The sequence below is a fragment of the Cucurbita pepo genome, chromosome 8 (assembly GCF_057944985.1).
Source record: "Cucurbita pepo subsp. pepo isolate OVF chromosome 8, ASM5794498v1, whole genome shotgun sequence".
NCBI classification, from domain to species: domain Eukaryota; kingdom Viridiplantae; phylum Streptophyta; class Magnoliopsida; order Cucurbitales; family Cucurbitaceae; genus Cucurbita; species Cucurbita pepo.
In genome coordinates, this window is record NC_141805.1 from 9,550,859 (window position 1) to 9,573,208 (window position 22,350).

Below are 22,350 nucleotides of genomic sequence, written 5' to 3' on the forward strand. Positions count from 1 at the left end.
TTCAAACTCTTAATAAGATTAGAGCTAGGACAATACTTTCTATTATCTCTGTAAGTTAAGTAGTTGATGCATCTTTGAATATAGAAAACCAGAATCATTGTAAACTGAACCTTCCTCATTTTATATCCATCTTGCTCCGACTCTAAACTCCATGTTTGTAATTTTTCACCGTGGATAAATAATTACTATAATCAAACTATTATTACTTAAAAGTAAATTTTAAATTTTTATTAACCGATGAAATTATAAAAGGAAGGAGAGTGAAGAATTTATTAACAAAAATCTAAATCACTTTATAACACAAAGTTACGTTATTGGCCAACCTCCCATATTTGGCCCCGACTTCCCTCCCTTACTTTCTTTTTTAATTTATCATTTTATACATATATAAGTTTTGAATATGATCCAAATTTTAAACTTAAGTCACACTTATTAGGCTACGACCGCAATAATTCTCTTTTATATGGTGGTTTGGTTGCGTCGTGAATAAAAAACTTCTCTCTCGACTTTGATAACGAACATGGTTCAAATTGATTTCTGTTTTTGATTCAACGACACGTTTTAAAAACATCGAGGGAAACCCCGAAAGGGAAAGTCCAAAGAGGACAATATCTGCTAGCGATGGGCTTGAGCTGTTACAAATGATTTCAGAGCTAGACATCGGACGATGTGCCAGCGAGGAGGCTGAGCCTCGAAGGGGGTGGACATGAGTCGATGTGCCAACAAAGACTCTGGACCTCGAAGGGGGTGGATTTGGTGGAGGTCCCACATCGATTAGAGAAAGGAACGAGACTCAGTAGGACGCTAGACCCCGAAGGGAGGTGGATTGTGAGATTCCACATCGGTTGGGGAGGAGAACGAAACACCCTTTATAAGGGTGTGGAAACCTCTCTCTAGCAAACGCGTTTTAAAATCTTGAGAGAAAGCCCGAAACGAAAAGCTCAAATAGGACAACATCTTGCAAGATGATTAATACTATTTGCTCGAGTTTTAGATTACGCGTTAGTTTTAACCCTAATTAATACTACATGATGTAAAAGTCCCACATAGAGTCAAAAGTTGTTATATTTTTACGTTGAGAATAGAGCTAATAGAGTAGGAATCAATTTGGTTATGACTTTGTAAATTGTGCAAGTATAAAAACATGACTCAACTGTTGAATATTTTGCATTGATTGAGAGAATGGTTCTACCACCCCACTCTTGATACCTACATTCAAATGTTTTCAATGAAAAAGTCGTACCGAGCGGATTCAAAAGTATAGATGTCCACTTAATTCATGGAGCTACCGCTTAATTCATGACGCTAAGGTTCATGAGAACCTGCTCCCGAACAAGATGGAGAATGTTTAAATATAAGATAGGACCTGCTCCCGAACAAGTATTTTATTCTCATTCAACTAAACTATCAGAATTGAAAACATACTTAAAGGTAGATATCCATTTGAGAGACAAAAAAGATTTTTTTTTTTTTTTCATTTTGTTTTAAAAATTAGATCAAGTATGAATTAAATACGAAGAAAGGAATAATCGACTTTATTTTCACTTTTTTTTTCCTCATTTTATTATTATTATTGAGAAAAAAATAACTTTCTTGTGAAGAAATGTGGGGAAAAAGAAGTTTTTTTTTTTTTTTTTTTTTTTTTGTTCTTCTTCTTCTTGTTTTACTGTTATTAAAAGTTTAAAATTAAAAATTAAAAATTAAAAAAAAAAAACACTTTTTGGTTGCCTTAAATAATTTTTAAAATATAAAAAGTACCTAAAGGCAAATAGTTTGTGGTTATAAAAAGGGGTGAATAGATAGTTTAAGATTAAAAGTGTTAAAAAAATTAAACTAATCTCATTAAAATTATCGTAAATAATTGTGTAATGTCTTATTTTATTTTATTTTTAATTTTGTTCTTGATTTTTAAAAAGTTTAAACTAAATTTTTAGATTCGTGTCTAAGTAACTATGATCCATCTTGTAATTGTTATAAATGATTTGATCCCAATGGTTTCTTATAAATATGATTTGATCTCAATCGTTCATGTAGAGACATGGAAGTGAGGTAGTAAGGTATCATATACTAATTTATACTATTTAATCTTTTTGTCTGTAAATCCAATAATTAAGAATTGTTTATATTAGAGACATGTGACTAGGCGAGTAGGCGAGCTTAGGTGGCTTTTGGTCATTTATTTCGGGGAAATAAAGTGTACAACATATGTTGTTGATTTAATTTCCTTCAAACCTTTCTATGTAGATTTTTTTTTAAATATTTTTAAAAAATTTAAAACTAATCTTAAGGTATTATTGAAAAAAATATGTTTGAGATAAAAAGTAATATTGGAATATATTTTTATTAATTTAATCTCTAATTTAAATTGATTTTTAAATGGTATAAATAATTATTATTTGTTCAAAGTTCCATAGCATCTCTCGAGCTACACAGCTAATCAATACATTAAAAAAGTTTCATATCATTTCCTCAACAGTATGCATCGAGGACGCTAGCCTCGAAAGAGAGTGGATTGTGAGATACCACATCGATTGAAGAAAGGAACAAGTGCCAACATGAGGATGTTGGGTCTCGAAAGGGGGTGAATTGTGAGATCCCACATTGATTAGAGAGAGAAACGAGTGTCAGCGAGAACGCTGGGTTTCGAAGGAGAGAGTATTGTGAGATTCCACATCAATTGGAGAAGAACGAATACCAGTGGAGACACTAAACCGTGAAGGGAAGTGGAGTGGGGGGCCCACGTCGAGTGGAGAAGGCTCAAATAAGACAATATCCATTAGCAGTGAGTTTAAGCTATTACACTATGAATGCAGCTAATATTTGTTTTTGTGTCTTGTCTCGTTATGTTGGGTGGTTGCTTCTTCTATTTGGTTTGCTTGAACTATAAGGTTGCTTCTTCGAACAATACTCTTAAAATTATTTTTAATTTTCATTAACAAAATCGAAAAAAAAAAAAAAAAAGCACATAAGTCATGATTTTCTTGAATTTTATTTATTTATTTATTTATATAAAGCCTCATTATTTTTTCATATTGCTTACATACTTCTTTTTAATTCCGTATAATTCATATTTTTTAATTTTTTCTTTTTAATTCCGTATAATTCATATTTTTTAATTTTTTTTTTAAATTTTATTAATATTTATAATTATATTCTTCCCTGTAAACTTCACCATTAAGAAACCCCCAAAAACCTTCACACAGGATAAACTTTAAATTCCGAATTTAAAAAAATTATAAATTATATAAAAAAAAAAAAAAAAAAAAAAAAAAACCGGAAAGTTGCACTTTTTTTGGGCGGTTCACATTTCTTTAACCTCCAATACCCGGACTTTGCGATCTTTAACGCTGCCGTTTTATCCACGTGGACCAATTACTGTACTCCCGATTTCCAAGTAATTGTTTTTTTATTAAAAAAAATCAATTTATATTATACCTTCAAATTAAAATATATTTATTTTTTTAAAAAATATATTCAATGTATATCACACATTGTTGTATTTAACAAGTTTTTTTTTTTTTTTTTTGAAGACCACGAGTCAAGATGCGCATGACGTGCCCCCTTGAGAGGTCGACCTCACCCTCGACCCTTTTACTGAGGGTGAGGGTGTGAACTTAGGCTTCGACATATCGAATTAAACTAATGTATGTGGTGATCGAGTTGTTCTTGCCAATGACATAACTGGTGAAGAAATTTGCTCGAGACGACGAGTATTACGCTCGATTTTAATGATGCATTTGTTCATGTTGACATTTTAGATTTTGGTGCACAACGTTATGAGTAGAAGCATTGCAATATTGTCAAAGAGCCAAGAATTCGAGGAACGTGTGCTAGTTTTGAGTGCCTAGCTATTAAACCTATATCATACGTCAAATTCGAGTGAGTACTGACGTTTTTCATCTATTATACATTACAAACTATCTATATGGTTATTTTTAAATGAATAATTATAAAAACCATAACTTAACGAGTGGTTGTGAAATTCATAACCTATATGAGATCGATCAATTTTGGACGTTCAAGAGTGTCATTGCAACAACTTATAGTTTCGATCACGATTTTGCTCATTTTATTTGATTTTAAATAAAAAGAAATTCCAAAAAACAATTAAAAAACACGACAATTTTTCCTCTATAATGAAATCTTGGAGAGTTTTATTAGAGATGTACACAGACTGAACTGTGACAATGGTTGGGTTAGTGACTAGACCAATTGAATAGAGTTCACGACAATGTAATTTAATACAAACCCTTTATTTTCAGGTTAGGTTGAGTGATTATCTGATAGTTTAAAAATTTATACTTATTTACCGTACGTTAATAATTGAAATATCAAATATTCACAAGTCACAACATATCACTAATATTAGTTAAAAACGTAAAATATTTTTAATCTTCGTAATAATTAAAAATAGTATAGGATAAAGTTGGGATGAAACTCTATTTTAGTGTTTATCGAATTGACCTTGCAAAAAAAAAAAAAAAAAAAAATCAACTCACGAACCGAACCGAACCGAACCGAATTTTGGTTTTTTCTAAAAATTAATTAACCCAAACCGAAAAAAAAAGAAAAGAAAAGAAAGGAAAATCTAATTTAAGAGAAATAAAAATAAAAAAAAAGAAATAAATAAAATTGATTTTTTTACCCTTTTTTTGATGCAAAATTCTTCTCTACCTCTTACTTGTTAATATATCAACACTCCTCAAGTTTCCTCTGAGTTGGAATTTCTCATTCTTCTTCTTCTTCTTCTTCTTCGTCTCATCCTCCTCTCTTTTTTATCTCCTTTTTCTATCTCCGATCTCCGTCGGTCTTGATCGTGGTCGCAGGCGATTGGAATTTGTTCACTCTGCCGGTGGAGATTCCTTATATATTCTTCTCTATTTCACAAATTGATTGTTTTTACGATCTGATCATTGCGAAATTAGATTCAAACTCCTCGTTTTACTTCAGTATTTTATTCTATTCACTTCGATTATCTCAATTTTTCCCTTCAAAACTCTAATTTCGATTTTTGTTGTTCGATCAGTTCTCGGTTACTGGGAAGTGATCGGTCATCTTAGGCGGTTTTTAATTTCTGCAATGCTCTCAGTGCCAACATGAAGATGAAGAGGAGGAGGGCGCTGGAAGTGGTATATAGAAATATTGAATCCTCGCGCATATGGCTTTGTTATATACTCTTTTCTTTTCCACGAATATGAGACTTATCGGTCTAGGGTTTTCGTTATTTTTATTAAATTTTCTTTATTGTGTTTGTTTTGATTGTCTTTTGGTGAATGATTTCATGCTTCTTTTAAGTTGGTAATACGACTTTCGCTAGGTTGGAGTGCTAAGAAGAGACATGATTTGGATTGAATTTGTTGAGTGTCTTTTTGGTCATTATCATAATTCGAATGGCTTGTTTTTTAATTGCTCTTATAGTAGCTGATTTCCGGATTGGCTTTTTCAGTTTTTCTTGTACACAAGTCTACTGAATTTGTAAATCTCTTCTTTGCTCCTACGGTTTTTGGGAACTCTGTTGCCACTTTTTGTTAGCTACCGTCGTCCTGATTTAGGATGGATTAAGGGTATCACATATGCCTGTCTCGTGTTATTATTCGGGACGTCACACTGCATATCAGTTTTGCTTGCTTCTGGTCATGGTTCCTAATGGATATTCCGCTCCTTTTTAATACCTGTATGTCTGAGCGTGTGCATGCGTTTTTATTTTTATTTGAAGTACCTTCTCAAGCACATTGAGTCAAGAAGAGAAGGAAAATAGGGGAAAAAAAATATAGACAAGATGTAAAAATGATCGAGTTTTTTAGTACATATGGAAGAAAAAGCTCTCATAATCATGGGTGTCTTCGATTATATAAGGATATCACATGCAGGTTAACTTTGATGTCTATCTCATGTTAATTTTTGTCTTTTCATGCTGAATAAGAGTTTACACGGGAATATGATTCTTAATGGATTCATTTCTCATTTTTTATTGTTTTATTTCCGAGGCCCCAGGAATGAAGGGATAAAAGGAAAAAAAAAGGAAAATTTCTAGATATCATGAATGGCTATGGAGTATGACATGAAACAACAGATGAAATTTTATTAGCGTGTCTATAGGAGATGGGATGGCCATTATTGTCTAGAACTTTGTGGCAAAGATTAGTGGAGTTATTGGCTCGACAGTTGCTATCTATGACTTTGAAATTTCAGAATGAACTATCTGTTGGTTTCGTTTTCGAATCCATGTAGTATTATCATTTTTTAAAAATGGTAGAACAAGTCATCAAATTTCTGTTTCTACATAATACGGCTTCTTGGTGGACCTTACATTCTAAATTCTTTTGTAACTACGACCTTGATGATCAAAGATTGAAGGTGCTTGTTAAGTAGTTTCCTGGTTGGGGCCCTTAGGATGTTCTTTTCCCTTTTCAATGATTTTTGTGAAGTTTCTTATGAAGAGAGAAAAAAAAAAAATTTAGTTAAAAAATATTTGCATGGGATTTATTGTGAAAAGCTATTAATCCAATCCTTGTAAGTTTAGTTATCAGTGGATATCTGAGGTTCTGAAGAGCCCTGTGACAGCTATTATATTAAAGCTCTAGGTTTCTAATAGATTATATGAATATAATAAGCTCATTATTCATGGCATTGTTTGTCAAAATTTTCCGACTGATTTATAACCCTTGTCCTAGTATTGATTTGGGGACCATGAATGAAGTCAGCTTATGCTGTATTAGTTGCTTGCTAATGTAAGTTTTAGGTATTGTTTGGGTGTTTACCATTGGTCCAAATTTTAATTTTCTTTTATGTATTTCTTACTTGTTTTGATTTCTTTTGAACATTTTTTTTTATTATATACTGTTTAATTGTTTTCTTAATCAAAATTTAGTTTCTCAACTTTGGAAGAGAATTGCAACTCATACATATTCTTTTTTCTTATTATTTATTTTTTTGTCTGTCAGCCTCCAAAAATTAGATCGTTCATCAATAATGTCACATGTGTTCCGCTTGAGAATATCGAAGAACCTCTAAAAGGTTTCGTTTGGGAATTTGATAAGGTGCCTCTGAAACTGAATCATCATTTTGCTTTGATCATTCCAGACAGAGTTATATATATGAGTTTTTTTTATATGCAGGGAGATTTCCATCATTGGGTTGACCTCTTTAACCATTTTGATTCATTTTTTGAGAAGCACATCAAGTCAAGGAAGGATTTGCAGGTTGAAGATAACTTTTTGGGCTCCGATCCTCCATTTCCAAGAGAAGCTGTTCTTCAGATTCTGCGTGTCATAAGAATAATTCTAGAGAATTGCACTAATAAGCATTTCTATAGCTCCTATGAGGTTTGTTTTTATTGCAGTAGTATTTTCCCATATTCACACCCCCTGGTACTCATAGGCCATTGATGGTAGTTGCTTAGTATTTTGAATTTACTTTTATAATTTCATTCTTCAGGTGTGGCACGTCATGTTCATCTGCAAAACTAGTGATTTATAGTCTACAATTAGCTTCACGTTAGCATTATTTTCTATTAGCATTTCACAAATTAATGTTTTTGGTTCATTTTAATTGCAGCAGCATTTGTCATGTCTTCTAGCGTCAATTGATGCTGATATAGTTGAGGCCTGCCTCCAGACTTTGGCTGCTTTTTTGAAGAAATCTGTTGGGAAGTACTCCATTAGGGATGCTTCATTGAACTCAAAGTTATTTGCTCTTGCACAAGGATGGGGAGGAAAGGAAGAAGGTCTTGGACTGATTGCATGCGCTTTACAGAATGGTTGCAGCCAGGTTACCCATGAGTTGGGTTGCACTCTTCATTTTGAGTTCTATGCTTTAAATGAATCTGAAAGTGAAATCACGGAAAAGTCCCCCAAAGGTCTGCAAATCATTCATTTACCAAATGTGAGCTCCTGCCTAGAAACTGATTTAGAACTTCTAAGTAAGCTAATTGCAGAGTTCAATGTGCCAAGTAGTTTGAGATTTTCTCTTCTGACAAGGATGCGATTTGCAAGAGCATTTCATTCTCTATCTGCTCGGCAGCAGTATACCTGCATTCGTTTGTATGCCTTCATCGTTCTTGTTCAAGCAAGTGGTGATGCTGATGATTTAGTTACCTTTTTTAACTCTGAGCCTGAGTTTGTAAATGAGTTAGTGGCCTTATTGAGCTATGAGGATGAGGTTCCTGTGAAAATACGAATCCTTTGTCTATTATCATTAGTTGCACTATGTCAAGACCGGTCACGCCAACCAACTGTGTTGTCTGCAGTGACTTCCGGTGGGCATCGTGGCATCCTGTCCAGCCTCATGCAGAAGGCTGTTGATTCAGTGATTACAGATACTACGAAGTGGTCAATACTTTTTGCTGAGGCCCTGTTGTCACTTGTTACTGTTTTGGTCTCATCATCATCAAGTTGCTCAGCTATGCGTGAAGCTGGATTTATTCCTACTCTTCTACCTCTCCTTAAAGATACAAATCCTCAACATTTGCATTTAGTCAGCACTGCTGTGCACATCTTAGAAGTTTTTATGGACTATAGCAATCCAGCTGCTGCATTATTTAGAGACTTGGGGGGATTGGATGATACTATTTCTCGCCTTAAGGTTGAGGTATCACATGTTGAGAATGGTTCTAAGCAACAGGGGGATTATTCTGAATATGGTGGGAGGAATTGGCAAGTTGCCATTGCTGCTTCCTCAGACTTAGATGACTTGCAGCCTTTCTATTCAGAAGCTTTGCTATCATACCATCGACGATTGCTGATGAAAGCTTTACTTCGTGCTATATCCCTTGGAACTTATGCCCCTGGAAACATTTCCCGCTTTTATGGTTCTGAGGAGAACTTGTTGCCTCATTGTTTGTGCATAATATTTAGAAGGGCCAAAGATTTTGGTGGAGGGGTGTTTTCACTTGCAGCCACTGTTATGAGTGATTTAATCCACAAAGATCCTACTTGTTTTTCTGTCTTAGATGCTACTGGTCTTCCTGCTGCCTTCCTTGATGCTGTAATGGATGGCGTTGTCTGCTCTGCAGAAGCGATAACATGCATTCCTCAGTGTCTTGATGCTTTATGCCTAAATAACAATGGCCTTCAAGCTGTCAGAGATCGCAATGCTTTAAGGTGCTTTGTGAAAATATTTACTTCGAGGACTTACTTGCGTGCCCTTACAAGTGATGCTTCAGGATCGTTATCTAGTGGGCTTGATGAACTTATGCGTCATGCTTCATCTCTGCGTAGTCCTGGAGTGGATATGCTGATAGAAATCTTGAATTCTATTGTAAAAATTGGATCCTCCATTGATGCTTCCTGTATAACAACTGACCCGTCAAGCTCTTCTACTGCAGTTCCCATGGAGACTGATGTCGAAGAAGGAAAATCTGTCCTTTCAGATGACAAGGGAATTGCCAAGGTAGGAAACTTGGAGCAGAGTGGTGTTGAGCCATCTCTAGATCAATCTATGACAAATCCAGAGTCATTTCTTCCAGATTATGTGAGCAATGCTGCTCGTCTTCTTGAAACAGTTCTCCAAAATGCTGACACATGTCGCATATTTGTTGAGAAGAAGGGCATTGAAGCTGTATTGCAGTTATTTACTTTGCCTTTGATGCCCCCATCTGTGTCAGTTGGTCAGAGCATCTCTGTTGCCTTCAAAAACTTCTCTCCTCAGCACTCTGCTTCACTTGCTCGTGCAGTATGTGCATTTTTGAGAGAGCACCTGAAATCAACAAATGAGTTCTTGGTTTCTGTTGAAGGATCTCAGTTTACTCTTGTAGAATCTTCGAAACAAACTAGGGGTTTGAAACATCTTTCCTGTCTTGAAAGTATTCTGTGTTTGTGCAACTTTTTGTTGAAGGGGACTACAACTTTGGTTTCTGAACTGGGAACTGCAGATGCTGATATATTGAAAGATCTTGGACGCACTTACAGGGAAATAATTTGGCAAATTTCTTTGGATAATCATTTGAAGACAGATGATAAAAAAAGTGCTGATCAAGAGCCAGAAAGTTCGGATGCAACTCCTTCAAATACTGCTGGAAGAGAGAGTGATGATGATGCAAACATGCCAGTGGTGAGATACATGAATCCAGTTTCCCTTAGAAATGGTTCTCAGTCTTTGTGGGGTGGGGAGCGTGAGTTTCTCTCTGTTGTTCGCTCTAGTGAAAGTCTCCACCGCCGTAGTCGACATGGATTGACGCGATTACGAGGTGGAAGAACTGGACGACACCTAGAGCCTTTTAATATTGATTCAGAAGCTTCTGCTGGAATTTCTGAGACATCCTCTGCTCCAGAGTTGAAAAAGAAAAGCCCCGAGGTTCTCGTCTCTGAAATTTTGAACAAGCTTGCTCCTACCATGCGTGCTTTCTTCACAGCGCTTGTCAAGGGATTTACATCATCCAACCGTCGTAGAGTTGACTCTGGATCATTGAGTTCTGCTTCAAAATCTCTTGGAACTGCTCTATCCAAAATATTTCTTGATGCTCTTAGTTTCTCTGGGCATTCTACTTCATTAGGGCTTGATGTTTCCTTGCCGGTGAAGTGCCGATATCTAGGAAAGGTTGTGGATGATATGGCAGCACTTACATTTGATGGCAGAAAGCGGACTTGTTATTCAGCTATGGTCAATAACTTCTATGTACATGGTACCTTCAAGGAGCTAATTACAACATTTGAGGCTACGAGTCAATTGTTATGGTCACTACCATATTCTGTTCAAAATTCGGCAGTTGATCATGAGAAGACAAATGAAGAAAGCAACTTGTCTCATAGTCCATGGCTATTTGATACAATACAGAGTTACTGTCGTGAGCTTGAGTATTTTGTTAATTCTACGCTGCTTCTATCTCCAAATTCTGCATCCCAAGTGCAACAGCTCATTCAACCAGTGGCTGTTGGTCTGTCGATTGGATTGTTTCCTGTGCCAAGGGACCCTGAAGTTTTTGTTCGAATGCTGCAGGCCCAAGTTCTTGATGTTTTACTTCCTGTATGGAATCATCCCAATTTTCCGAAGTGTCATCCGTCATTTGTTGCTTCCATTGTTTCTCTTGTTACACACATATATTCTGGTGTTGGAGATGTTAAACGAAATCGCAATGTAAATGCTAGGACAACTAATCCACGATTCGTTCCCCCACCACCTGATGAAGCTACTATTGCTACTATTGTTGAGATGGGTTTTACAAGGGCAAGAGCAGAGGAGGCATTGAGAAGGGTGGAAACAAATAGCGTTGAGATGGCAATGGAGTGGCTATTTAGTCATGCTGAGGATCCTGTCCAGGAGGATGATGAACTTGCTCGTGCACTTGCACTATCACTGGGGAATTCATCAGAATCATCTAAAGTGGATAATGGTGACAAGTCTATGGATGTATTATCAGATGAGGGGCATGCAAAGGCACCTCCTGTTGATGATATTCTGACTGCATCAATGAGATTATTTCAGAGTAGTGACACAATGGCATTCACATTGACAGATTTGCTTGTGACTCTCTGCAACCGGAACAAGGGTGAAGATCGCCCTAGAGTGTTGTCTTATCTTATTCAGCAGTTAAAGTGTTGCCCCTTGGATTTTACAAAGGATAATGGAGCTTTAGGCATGTTGTCGCATATTATTGCATTGCTTCTTTTTGAGGATGGAAATGCTCGTAAAATTGCTGCACAAGATGGTATCGTTTGTGCTGTTATAGATATCCTGACAAATTTCAAGTCTAGAGATGCCACTGCAGCTGAGGTTTTGTTGCCAAAATGTGTAAGTGCTTTATTGCTAATCTTGGACAGCATGTTACAGTGCAGACCCAAATTTCTTTCTGAAAATACTGATGGTTCTCCAGTGGGGTCTCCACCTGACGCATCAGGTGGGCAAGCACCTGTGTCAGCACCTATGTCCATCGGAGAAGATGATAAAACTTCTTTAAATGTTGACAAAAAAGAATCTGGATCAGCATTTGACAATGTATTGGGAAAGCCTACAGGTTATTTAACTGCCGAGGAATGTAATGAGGCAATGTTACTTGTGTGCGACTTGATAAAACAGCGTGTTCCCGGAGTGATCATGCAGGCTGTCCTACAGTTATGTGCACGCTTGACAAAAATTCACGCTCTTGCTTTGCAGTTTCTTGAAAATGGTGGTTTGGTTGAACTCTTTAATCTTCCGAGATGTTGTTTCTTTCCTGGTTATGACACTGTGGCTTCTGCTATTGTCCGACATCTTCTTGAAGACCCACAGACTCTTCAGACAGCAATGGAATTGGAAATACGACAAACATTGAGTGGAAGCCGACATGGTGGGCGTACATCTGCTCGCAATTTCTTAACTTCAATGGCAGCTGTTATTTCTAGAGATCCTGTGGTTTTCATGAAAGCCTCAGCTGCAGTTTGTCAGTTGGATACCTCAGGTGGCCGTACTTTTGTTGTGTTATCAAAGGAAAAGGAGAAAGAAAAGGAGAAGGAGAGATCCAAAGTATCTGGAATGGAAGTTGGATTGCCTTCAAATGAAAGTGTAAAGATATCGGAAAATAAGATACATGATGGATCTGGGAAATGCTCCAAAAATCACAAGAAGATTCCGACAAATCTTACTCAAGTGATTGACCAACTTATTGAAATTGTTCTCAAGTACCCATTGACGCAAAATAAAGTGGATTCTGTTAGTAATTTTTGTTCCATGGAGGTAGATGAGCCTAATACCAAGGTAAAGGGTAAATCAAAAGTTGTGGATAAAAAAAATATAGAGGATGAATCTGAAAAATCTACTGGACTGGCTAAAGTGACTTTTGTTCTCAAATTATTGAGTGACATCCTTCTGATGTATGTACATGCTGTAGGGGTCATTCTTAGACGTGATTCTGAAATGAGTCAACCTCGAGGCTGTAATCATTTAGATAGTGTTGGGCAAGGTGGGATTGTTTATCATATTTTGCAACGATTGCTTCCTCTTTCAATTGATAAATCTGCCGGGCCTGATGAATGGAGAGACAAGTTTTCTGAAAAAGCTTCTTATTTTCTGGTGGTTCTTTGTGGCCGTTCTAGTGAAGGGCGTAGACGAGTAATTAATGAGCTTGTGAAAGCATTGTCTTTGTTTTTCAATTCAGAGAGCAACTCAAATAAGAACTCTATCTTGCCGGATAAGAGGATTTTTGCTTTTTCAAATTTGGCATATTCTATACTATCCAAAAATTCGTCTTCGAGTAACTTGCCAGGTTCAGGCTGCTCACCCGACATTGCAAAAAGCATGATAGATGGTGGACTGGTTCAATGTCTGACTAATATTTTACAAGTGATTGATCTGGACCACCCTGATGCTCCTAAAATTGTTAACCTCATATTGAAGGCTCTAGAAAGCCTGACGAGGGCTGCCAATGTTAGTGAGCAAGTAATGAAGTCTGATGGGTTGGTGAAAAAGAAATCTTCAGGGTTAAATGAAAGGCTAGATGATCAGACAAATGCAGTCTCAACAGATGAGACTGTTGGGCAAAATCAGAATGCTGGCAGTCAACAGTTAGTCAGAGAGGCAGCTGGCAATAATCAGCAAGAATTTACTACTACTCAAAATGATAGCAATGTTCACACGCAACCAAATCAATCCATTGAGCAGGAAATGAGATTAGAAGTGGAAGGGACAATGGCTGCAAACCCACATATGGAGCTAGGGATGGAGTTTATGCGTGAGGAGATGGAAGAAGCTGGTGTCTTGCACAATTCTGACCAAATTGAGATGACCTTCCGTGTAGAGAATAGAGCAGATGAGGAGATGGGCGATGAAGATGATGATGTGGGCGATGATGCAGAAGACGATGATGACGATGACGATGATGGGGAGGATGAGGATGAGGATATAGCTGATGATGGTGGTGGAATGATGTCCCTCGCAGATACTGATGTGGAAGACCATGATGATACTGGATTGGGAGATGACTACAATGATGAAATGGTAGATGAAGAGGATGATGATTTTCATGAGAATAGAGTCATTGAGGTCAGATGGAGAGAGGCTCTTGATGGATTGGATCATCTGCAGGTACTTGGGCAGCCAGGAGGTGCGAGTGGGCTTGTTGATGTTGCTGCTGAACCTTTTGAAGGTGTTAATGTTGATGACCTTTTCGGCCTTCGGAGACCTTTAGGCTTTGAGCGCCGCCGTCAGACTGGTAGGTCCTCCTTTGAGCGTTCTGTTGTTGAAGTAAATGGTTTTCAGCATCCCCTTCTTCTTAGGCCATCCCAGTCAGGAGATATGGTCTCAATATGGTCATCTACTGGTAATTCATCTCGGGATTTGGATACTTTATCAGCTGGGAGCTATGATACAGCCAACTTTTATGTGTTTGATGCTCCTGTTTTTCCATACGACCATATGGCAAATAATTTATTTGGTGACCGATTTGGTGGTACAGCTCCACCTCCCTTGGCTGACTATCCTATTGGTATAGACTCATTACCGTTAGCTGGAAGAAGAGGGCCAGGTGATGGTCGTTGGACTGATGATGGTCAACCTCAAGGAGGTACACAGGCTTCTGCAGTTGCTCAGGCTGTAGAGGAACTGTTTATATCTCATATGCATGGCCTTCAACCTGCTGAAGTACCACATCAAGATTCGGGAGTGCAGGATAAACCACTGGATACCCTTGCATCCAATGACAATCAAGTGGTAGCGGAATCTGGTAATGCTAGCAGTCAACAGAACGAAAACCAGAATCAAGATAACTCTGTTGAAGCCTCCCACCATGAAACTAATGTAACTATTGATAGTGCCATCTCTCAACAAGTCAATTCAGTATCTGTTACTGAAGAAGCTGTGGAAAACGTGCAGGAGCATGAACCTATGTCTATTCAACCTCATGCACTGGATATTACATTGACTGAACATGATAGGATGGATATGGGAGAACAAAATGGTGCTCCTGGTGGGCAGATTGAGACATTACCTCAGTTTGACAACCTGCATTGTGATGGAACTTCTGAAGTGCCTGCAGATGAAATGCCATCTCAAGCTGTAAACTGTCCTGGATCTTCTGAAATGGATGCTGAGGCTGGGAATCATGCAGTGTCCAATTTTGGATTAGAAACGCCCAATCTTGGTGATTGCCAGGTCTCTTCTGCTGGTGCAAGTGTTGATGTTGAGATGAATGATAATGACGCTGAAGAAATTCTAACTGAGCAACCTATTCTGACATCTGAGGATGGTAGAGGTGGGTTAACTTCAGAGCAAAATGTCCTGGTTGCTCCTGATGTTAATCAGGCTGATCAAAGTAGTATGAGTAATGAAGCCTCTGGTGCTAATGCTATAGATCCTACATTTTTGGAGGCACTGCCTGAGGATTTACGTGCAGAAGTTCTTGCCTCACAGCAAGCTCAGCCCATCCAACCTCCTACATATGCACCACCCTCAGCAGATGATATTGATCCTGAATTCTTAGCTGCACTTCCTCCTGATATCCAAGCAGAAGTTTTGGCCCAGCAGAGAGCACAGAGGGTTGCTCTGCAGGCAGAAGGGCAACCAGTTGATATGGATAATGCTTCGATCATTGCTACATTTCCTGCTGATTTGCGTGAAGAAGTTTGCATCTCGAACTTTATCTCGGTGTTCATTTCTCAATCTGTTTCTGTTTTGAAGTTTGACCTTTTTTTCTCGTGTTCAGGTTCTGTTGACTTCCTCAGAGGCAGTTTTGTCGGCACTCCCTTCTTCATTGCTAGCTGAAGCTCAAATGCTTAGAGATCGAGCAATGAGTCACTATCAGGCTCGTAGTCTCTTTGGTAACAGCCATAGACTGGGCAATCGAAGGAATGGCCTGGGTTTTGATAGGCAGACAGTGATGGATAGGGGTGTTGGAGTTACAATTGGTCGTAGAGCAGCTTCTGCCATTGCAGATAGCCTGAAGATTAAAGAAATTGAAGGCGAACCACTCCTGGATGGAAAATCATTAAAAGCTTTAATAAGACTCCTAAGATTAGCTCAGGTAATTCAATACATATGTTATGATGAATTGAGTGATTTTTACCCATTGGATGATTTGAGAACTGGAATTACATTTTATAGTTACTGGCAGATATATGCAGTTATGAGTGTTCTCTTATCTGAGCCCAATCTGATATCTGCAAATATAATTTTAGTGTATACAAGAGGCTGATCCTTGGATTTAAATATTTCATCGGTTCTTTTTTAATGAACTGAGAGAAAAATACAAATTGATGTTGTATTGTTATAAAATTATGTAAGTAGTTTCAGTTTCCTTTTATATGATTAATTAATTAGAAATTTTCTCTTACCATTGGGTTCTTTTTATATGATAAATTTAAATGATTTTCCATTAAAAAAATATTTGGTTATGTTTCCTATTGGATAAGACCTCTCACTTGAAGGAAGGGGATCTTTACCTTTCAATGAGGTAGCCATGTTTAAAATTGTACCTTCAAGTATGCGGAGAAGTGAAATTAAAGTTTTCTGCTTATGTTCTCCACCTAATGTGGTATTTCTTCTTTTCTATGCTGTCCAGCCCCTTGGAAAAGGTCTATTGCAGAGGCTTTTGTTTAACCTTTGTGCACATAGTGTTACAAGGGCTATTCTAGTTTATCTCTTACTAGATATGATCAAGTCGGAGGCTGAAGGTTCCGCGGGTGGAGTTGCAACAATCAATTCTCATAGGCTCTATGGTTGTCAGTCAAATGTTGTTTACGGAAGATCGCAGTTGCTGGATGGTAGTACTTTCTTCACTCAAGTTTTGTCTCATTTTGTCATTACCATATTTACTCTTTTTATGTATCTTAACAGGTCTTCCTCCTCTGGTGTTGCATCGTATTCTTGAGATTCTAACTTATTTGGCCACAAATCATTCTGCTGTTGCCAATATGTTGTTCTACTTCGACTTGGAGAATGTCCCTGAGGATTTGAGTTCTACATGCATGGAAAATAAGAAGGGCAAGGAGAAAGTTGTGGAAGGGCTTCCATCAAGCAACATGAAAAACTGTCAGGCCGGAAATGTTCCTTTAGTTCTGTTTTTGAAGCTTTTGAATCGGCCACTCTTTTTGCGTAGTGTTGTGCATCTTGAACAGGTATATATAGCTGTTTGAAAAGAGAACAGCCGTGGTGGCAATCGCTTGAACTCAATATTTTTCTTAGTGTAATGGTGCATGTGTCTCTGCAGATTTTGGGTATTATTATGGTTAACATTTATCCTTTTCATTTTCCCCATTTTTTAATAAAAAAATCTGTATGTTACAGGTCATGAGCCTTCTTCAAGTAGTTGTATATACTGCATCATCAAAACTGGAGCATCAGTCCCGTTCTGAACAGGGAACAGGAAATCCCCTCATTTTGCCTGTTAATGAAGGTAGTGGTGGTGTTTCAAAGGATCCTGCTTTGCCTGAGGCAGACTCAAAACAAGAAAATAGTGATGCTGCTGGGTCAACATCAGGTGGAAAAAGGAGTCATGACATACGTAATATCTTCTTGCAACTGCCAGAGTCTGTTTTGTGCAATTTATGCGCACTTCTTGGCTGTGAGGGGTATTCTTCTTCTAATTTGACGTCTTTTAAGTTGTCTGCTTTATCCTATTGGCTTTATGATGATAGCAAATTAGTTGTTGGTTCCTTTTTGCCTTATGCAGTGACTTCAGGTTGGAATAACTTTTGAGAAAGTGTTTTTAATTGAAATAGTTCTTCTACAAGAACGTTAGAAAGAAGCACTAAATAAGTGATTTTTAAAATCATTTTAAGTGTGTTTAGTATTTTGAAAAGTAATTATTTATGCAACTTTAACTCCATACAAATTTGAAAATGGTTTTAATCATCAAGAAGCACTTTTCACTCCCCCAAAAGTCATGTCAAACTCACCCTTAACCTATTTAAAGGCTCTTTTTCTTCTCCTACATATATACTTTTTCTTTCACTTGAAGAAACTAAAATTGTTCATTAACTGGTGTTTAGGCTCTCTGATAAAGTATATGCGCTAGCTGGTGAGGTACTGAAGAAGTTGTCCTCGGTTGCAGCACCCCATCGAAAATTCTTCATGTCAAACCTCTCAGAATTAGCTAATGGATTGAGTAGCTCTGCTATCAGCGAGCTTGTTACCTTGAAGAATACTAACATGTTAGGTTTAAGTGCTAGCTCAATGGCTGGGGCAGCAATTGTACGTGTTTTGCAGGCTCTTAGTTCACTAATTTCCCCTAGTGCGGGGGAAGCCAAAAGTTCAGAGTGCAATAGTGAATTAGAGGAGCAAGCTATCATGTGGAGCTTGAATGTGGCACTAGAGCCATTGTGGCAAGCACTAAGTGATTGTATAAGTGTGACTGAGACTCAACTATCGCAGAGCTCCTCTTCCAGTGCACCAATTAATGTTGGGGAGCAACTTCAGGGCACCATCTCTTCCTCTCCTCTACCTCCTGGAGGTCAGAGACTCCTGCCATTTATTGAGGCATTCTTTGTTTTGTCCGAAAAGCTTCAGGAAAATCTGTCTATTTTGCAACAAGATCATGCCAGTATTACTGCTAGAGAGGTCAAAGAGTCTGCTGGCAGTTCAGACACATTAAGCACCAAGGGTACTGATTATCAGAAAAAGTCTGATGGCGTTGTTATGTTTACAAGGTTTGCTGAGAGGCATCGCCGTCTTTTGAATGCTTTCATCAGACAAAACCCTGGGTTATTGGAGAAATCACTTTCAATATTGTTGAAAGCTCCTAGGCTTATTGATTTTGATAATAAGAGAGCTTATTTCCGTTCAAGAATCAGGCAACAGAATGAGCAACATATTTCTGGTCAATTGCGGATTAGTGTTCGTCGGGCCTATGTTTTGGAGGATTCATACAATCAATTGCGTATGCGGCCAACTCAAGACTTGAGAGGACGATTGAATGTGCAGTTTCAAGGTGAAGAAGGTATTGATGCTGGTGGCCTGACAAGAGAATGGTATCAGTTACTCTCGAGGGTCATATTTGACAAGGGAGCCTTGCTATTCACCACAGTTGGAAATAATGCAACTTTTCAGCCAAATCCAAATTCTGTCTACCAAACAGAACACCTTTCCTACTTTAAGTTTGTTGGCCGCGTGGTAATTAACTAAAACTGGTGTTCTGATCATTGCTAAGGATTCGCTAGATGTTTCAATCTGATTTATTATATTTTGAATTCTATATAGGTTGCCAAGGCTCTGTATGATGGACAACTTTTGGATGTTTATTTCACAAGATCGTTTTACAAGCACATACTTGGGGTTAAGGTGACTTACCATGATATAGAAGCTGTCGATCCTGATTATTATAAAAACTTGAAGTGGATGTTGGAGGTTAGTGATTTTCTGTATTTAATATGATTAAATTAATTTTATATTTCAAATTTTATATCCTAACTTTTGGATCTCTCTGTCAGAACGATGTGAGTGACATTCCTGATCTTTCATTTAGCATGGATGCAGATGAGGAGAAGCACATTCTTTATGAGAAAAATGAGGTCATTATCCAAAATTTGGGCATCTGTCAAGCCTGTTTTTGTGTGTAGTAAAAGCTTTTGCGAATGAACTCTTCTGCTATTTTTGTAGTCTTCATGATCTTCTTTCCATTTTACAGGTCACTGATTTTGAGCTTAAGCCTGGGGGAAGAAATATAAGGGTTACTGAAGAAACTAAGCATGAATATGTAGACCTGGTTGCTGATCATATTTTAACCAATGCTATCCGCCCCCAAATTAACTCATTTCTAGATGGTTTCAACGAACTGGTGCCTCGAGAGCTTATTTCTATTTTTAACGACAAAGAGCTTGAGCTACTCATCAGTGGACTTCCAGAAATTGATTGTGAGTTCTCTCACGCAAAATAATCGTGGTATCTGGTGCTTTGGGTTATTTTCTGAGGTTTTAACTTCTTATTGTCTTTCCAGTGGATGATTTGAAGGTGAACACCGAGTATACTGGATACACAGCTGCATCAAGTGTTGTGCAGTGGTTTTGGGAGGTGGTTAAATCTTTTAGTAAGGAGGACATGGCAAGATTGCTGCAGTTTGTGACTGGAACATCAAAGGTAGTAAGAAAATAGAATGTTGCATACGCCTGTTTGCATCTATTATTTATCGTTTATATGATGTCATCAACATTTTTAGTGAGTCCTTCGTGTTCTTGCTCCCGTCGAATGTATGCTTGAGATATTACCCTTTCCTTGGATGTTTGAAATGATTGACAAGACTAGATATATTTTTGTGTTTTTAACTTAATTCACGTGGTGGGTTGGCACATGCACAGACACAAATATTTCCGCAACACGCTGATCCAAGGAATTTTGTGTAATCCTGAAGTAGGAATACGAAGTCTCTACGGTTTTCTTCGAGTCACCATTCATTTGTGATTTTCAGGTCCCACTGGAGGGTTTTAAAGCTTTGCAAGGTATCTCTGGACCTCAGAGGTTTCAGATTCACAAGGCGTATGGAGCTCCTGACAGGCTGCCATCAGCACATACATGGTTGGGAATCTAAATGCCGTTCTATCTTAATTTTTATCTTACATTATTGTTATGAGCAGAAAGCCTAGAATCAAGTATAACTATTTTTTTTTTCTTTCTGGGTATATAACCTTCTGGGAACTATTCCTTTCTTCCAGCTTGAACGAATATGATTCTCACATCTTTTCTTTCAGCTTTAATCAACTAGATCTTCCTGAGTACTCATCAAAGGAGCAGCTTCAAGAACGCTTGCTGCTTGCCATTCATGAAGCCAGTGAAGGATTCGGCTTTGGTTGAGCCAGATTTTGATTTGCAAATCAAGAAATGCTCTGAAATTTCCATGTACATGTTAGTTCTAAATCCCCACTCTCAAAGGTTTGTTTTCGTTATATGTCTGGTTTTATCTGTTGTAATACTACTGACGTTTGGTATTTGACTCCACCAGATGAAGACAGAAGCTGCAAATACAAGATCGAAGAAGGGTGGGGACGAGGAGTGGGTACTGAAAAATAAAAATGAAAAATGAAGCTACTTTTTATTAAGACGATGACCTTTGAGGGAGCAGATTACTGTGTTTTTGAAGACTGTGATGTGCTCCTTCAAAGGTAACCAATTGGTTTGAGAAAAAAGGTAATTCTTTTGGTTAGAATGCTCAGAGCATTGAAAGGAGTTCTATGGGTTAGAGAATGAATACAGAAGAAGTTGACACAAAAATGAGCCAAATTCCATTGTCTATAATGAGTCTTTTCGTTGGCCTTGGTAGTTCAATTCAGTTCACTCACTCCTTTTGCAGCCAACAATCTGCGTTTAAGGAGTCTGTGTTTTATGTTTCTGTAATTAACTTTGAGGTTGGTAATAAAACACTGAATGGATTTTTCATATTCTGGTTTTATTCTTATTATTCTTATTCTTATGATTATTTAATATTTCAAGCGTATTTTCCTCTATTTGTTGGGTGGCATTGTTTGAGTAATTTGGTACTCGAATCTTGCGTCTGATTCTGGACAGTGAGTTTCTTAATTCCAATCAAACTGTGAAGGTGAGGTTGAAACAACCATATAGGTTATGTTTGATGGGTCGTGGTTTGAACACGATCATAACAAGTCTTGAGGAGAATTTAAGTTCCATTACTATTTCTTGTCCAAATTTGCAGCTTTGTTGGACTATAGGCAAGATTTTTCTTTGTTTGTCGAACATAACTCAATATATGTTGCTTGTGTTGTGTGCATGTTCACTTGCTTACAACTTTATTTGACTTGTCTCTACTTAGGCCAATGTCTTTTAAATGTAATCTTGCATCTCCATGTTTTAATTTCAACTAACATTTCAAGTCTTAGGATGCCATTGACATTTGTTGTTTGCTCGGTTCGAGAATTGATTCATGAGTCAACTTTATTGTTAGGACATTCAGACATCCATCTATTTAGGTACTATCGAAGCATGAACTTTCTTTTGCTCATGCCCAGTCATTTCTAGATATCGTGTAGGAGAACAGCCTCATATACTAACCATTGGTTCAAGGGCAAGCGTGCAATGACGGCGCACCAATGTTATCAGACATTGTTCTCGGAATTCCATTTCCAAAGGAAGATTCCCAAGATGCTCATCCTTCAATGCTAGACAATCACTTATTCACAAAACACGTGTGAGACTAATAGTTTTAATTTCTCATCTCATGAAAAATCCTTTCGCTCCGCATAACTCCTATTATCCATTTGGTACATTTTAGGTTCTCCTATTATCCTTTCGGTACATTTTGAGTTTGGTTGAAGTAGACATGATTTTGGCGAGTAATCATACGGCCTTTTGGAGCATCTGTCAATTGTTTGATCGACCGAAATTTGACAAGTTTTTATCTTTCATATAGATAGAACTAACTCCAAAGTCGATATTGAAACTCATGCAAAACCCCGACTTTTGAGATTATGGTCTATCCTTTTCAAGTGTCCCTGGCACTCA

The 22,350-nt window shown here is 37.6% G+C and overlaps 1 protein-coding gene across 3 annotated transcripts; it reads left to right on the forward strand.

Moving 5' to 3' along the window:
• Positions 1-4,687: 4,687 nt before the first annotated feature.
• LOC111800788 (E3 ubiquitin-protein ligase UPL1) lies at positions 4,688-21,270 on the forward strand. 3 transcript variants are annotated; one of them, XM_023684637.2, is made up of 17 exons: positions 4,688-4,852; positions 5,027-5,129; positions 6,945-7,040; positions 7,119-7,325; positions 7,558-15,528; positions 15,611-15,928; positions 16,466-16,667; positions 16,741-17,021; positions 17,191-17,474; positions 17,895-19,014; positions 19,102-19,248; positions 19,332-19,412; positions 19,529-19,754; positions 19,838-19,977; positions 20,306-20,412; positions 20,586-20,766; positions 20,837-21,270. In XM_023684637.2, the coding sequence occupies exons 2-16, from the start codon at positions 5,097-5,099 to the stop codon at positions 20,686-20,688; spliced, it is 11,316 nt and encodes a 3,771-aa protein (XP_023540405.2). In that variant the 5' UTR covers positions 4,688-4,852; positions 5,027-5,096; the 3' UTR covers positions 20,689-20,766; positions 20,837-21,270. The 3 variants fall into 3 exon arrangements, with proteins under 3 accessions (XP_023540405.2, XP_023540404.2, XP_023540406.2); XM_023684636.2 differs by having other exon boundaries at positions 20,586-20,739; XM_023684638.2 differs by having other exon boundaries at positions 7,561-15,528; positions 20,586-20,739.
• The last annotated feature ends 1,080 nt before the right edge of the window (positions 21,271-22,350 follow it).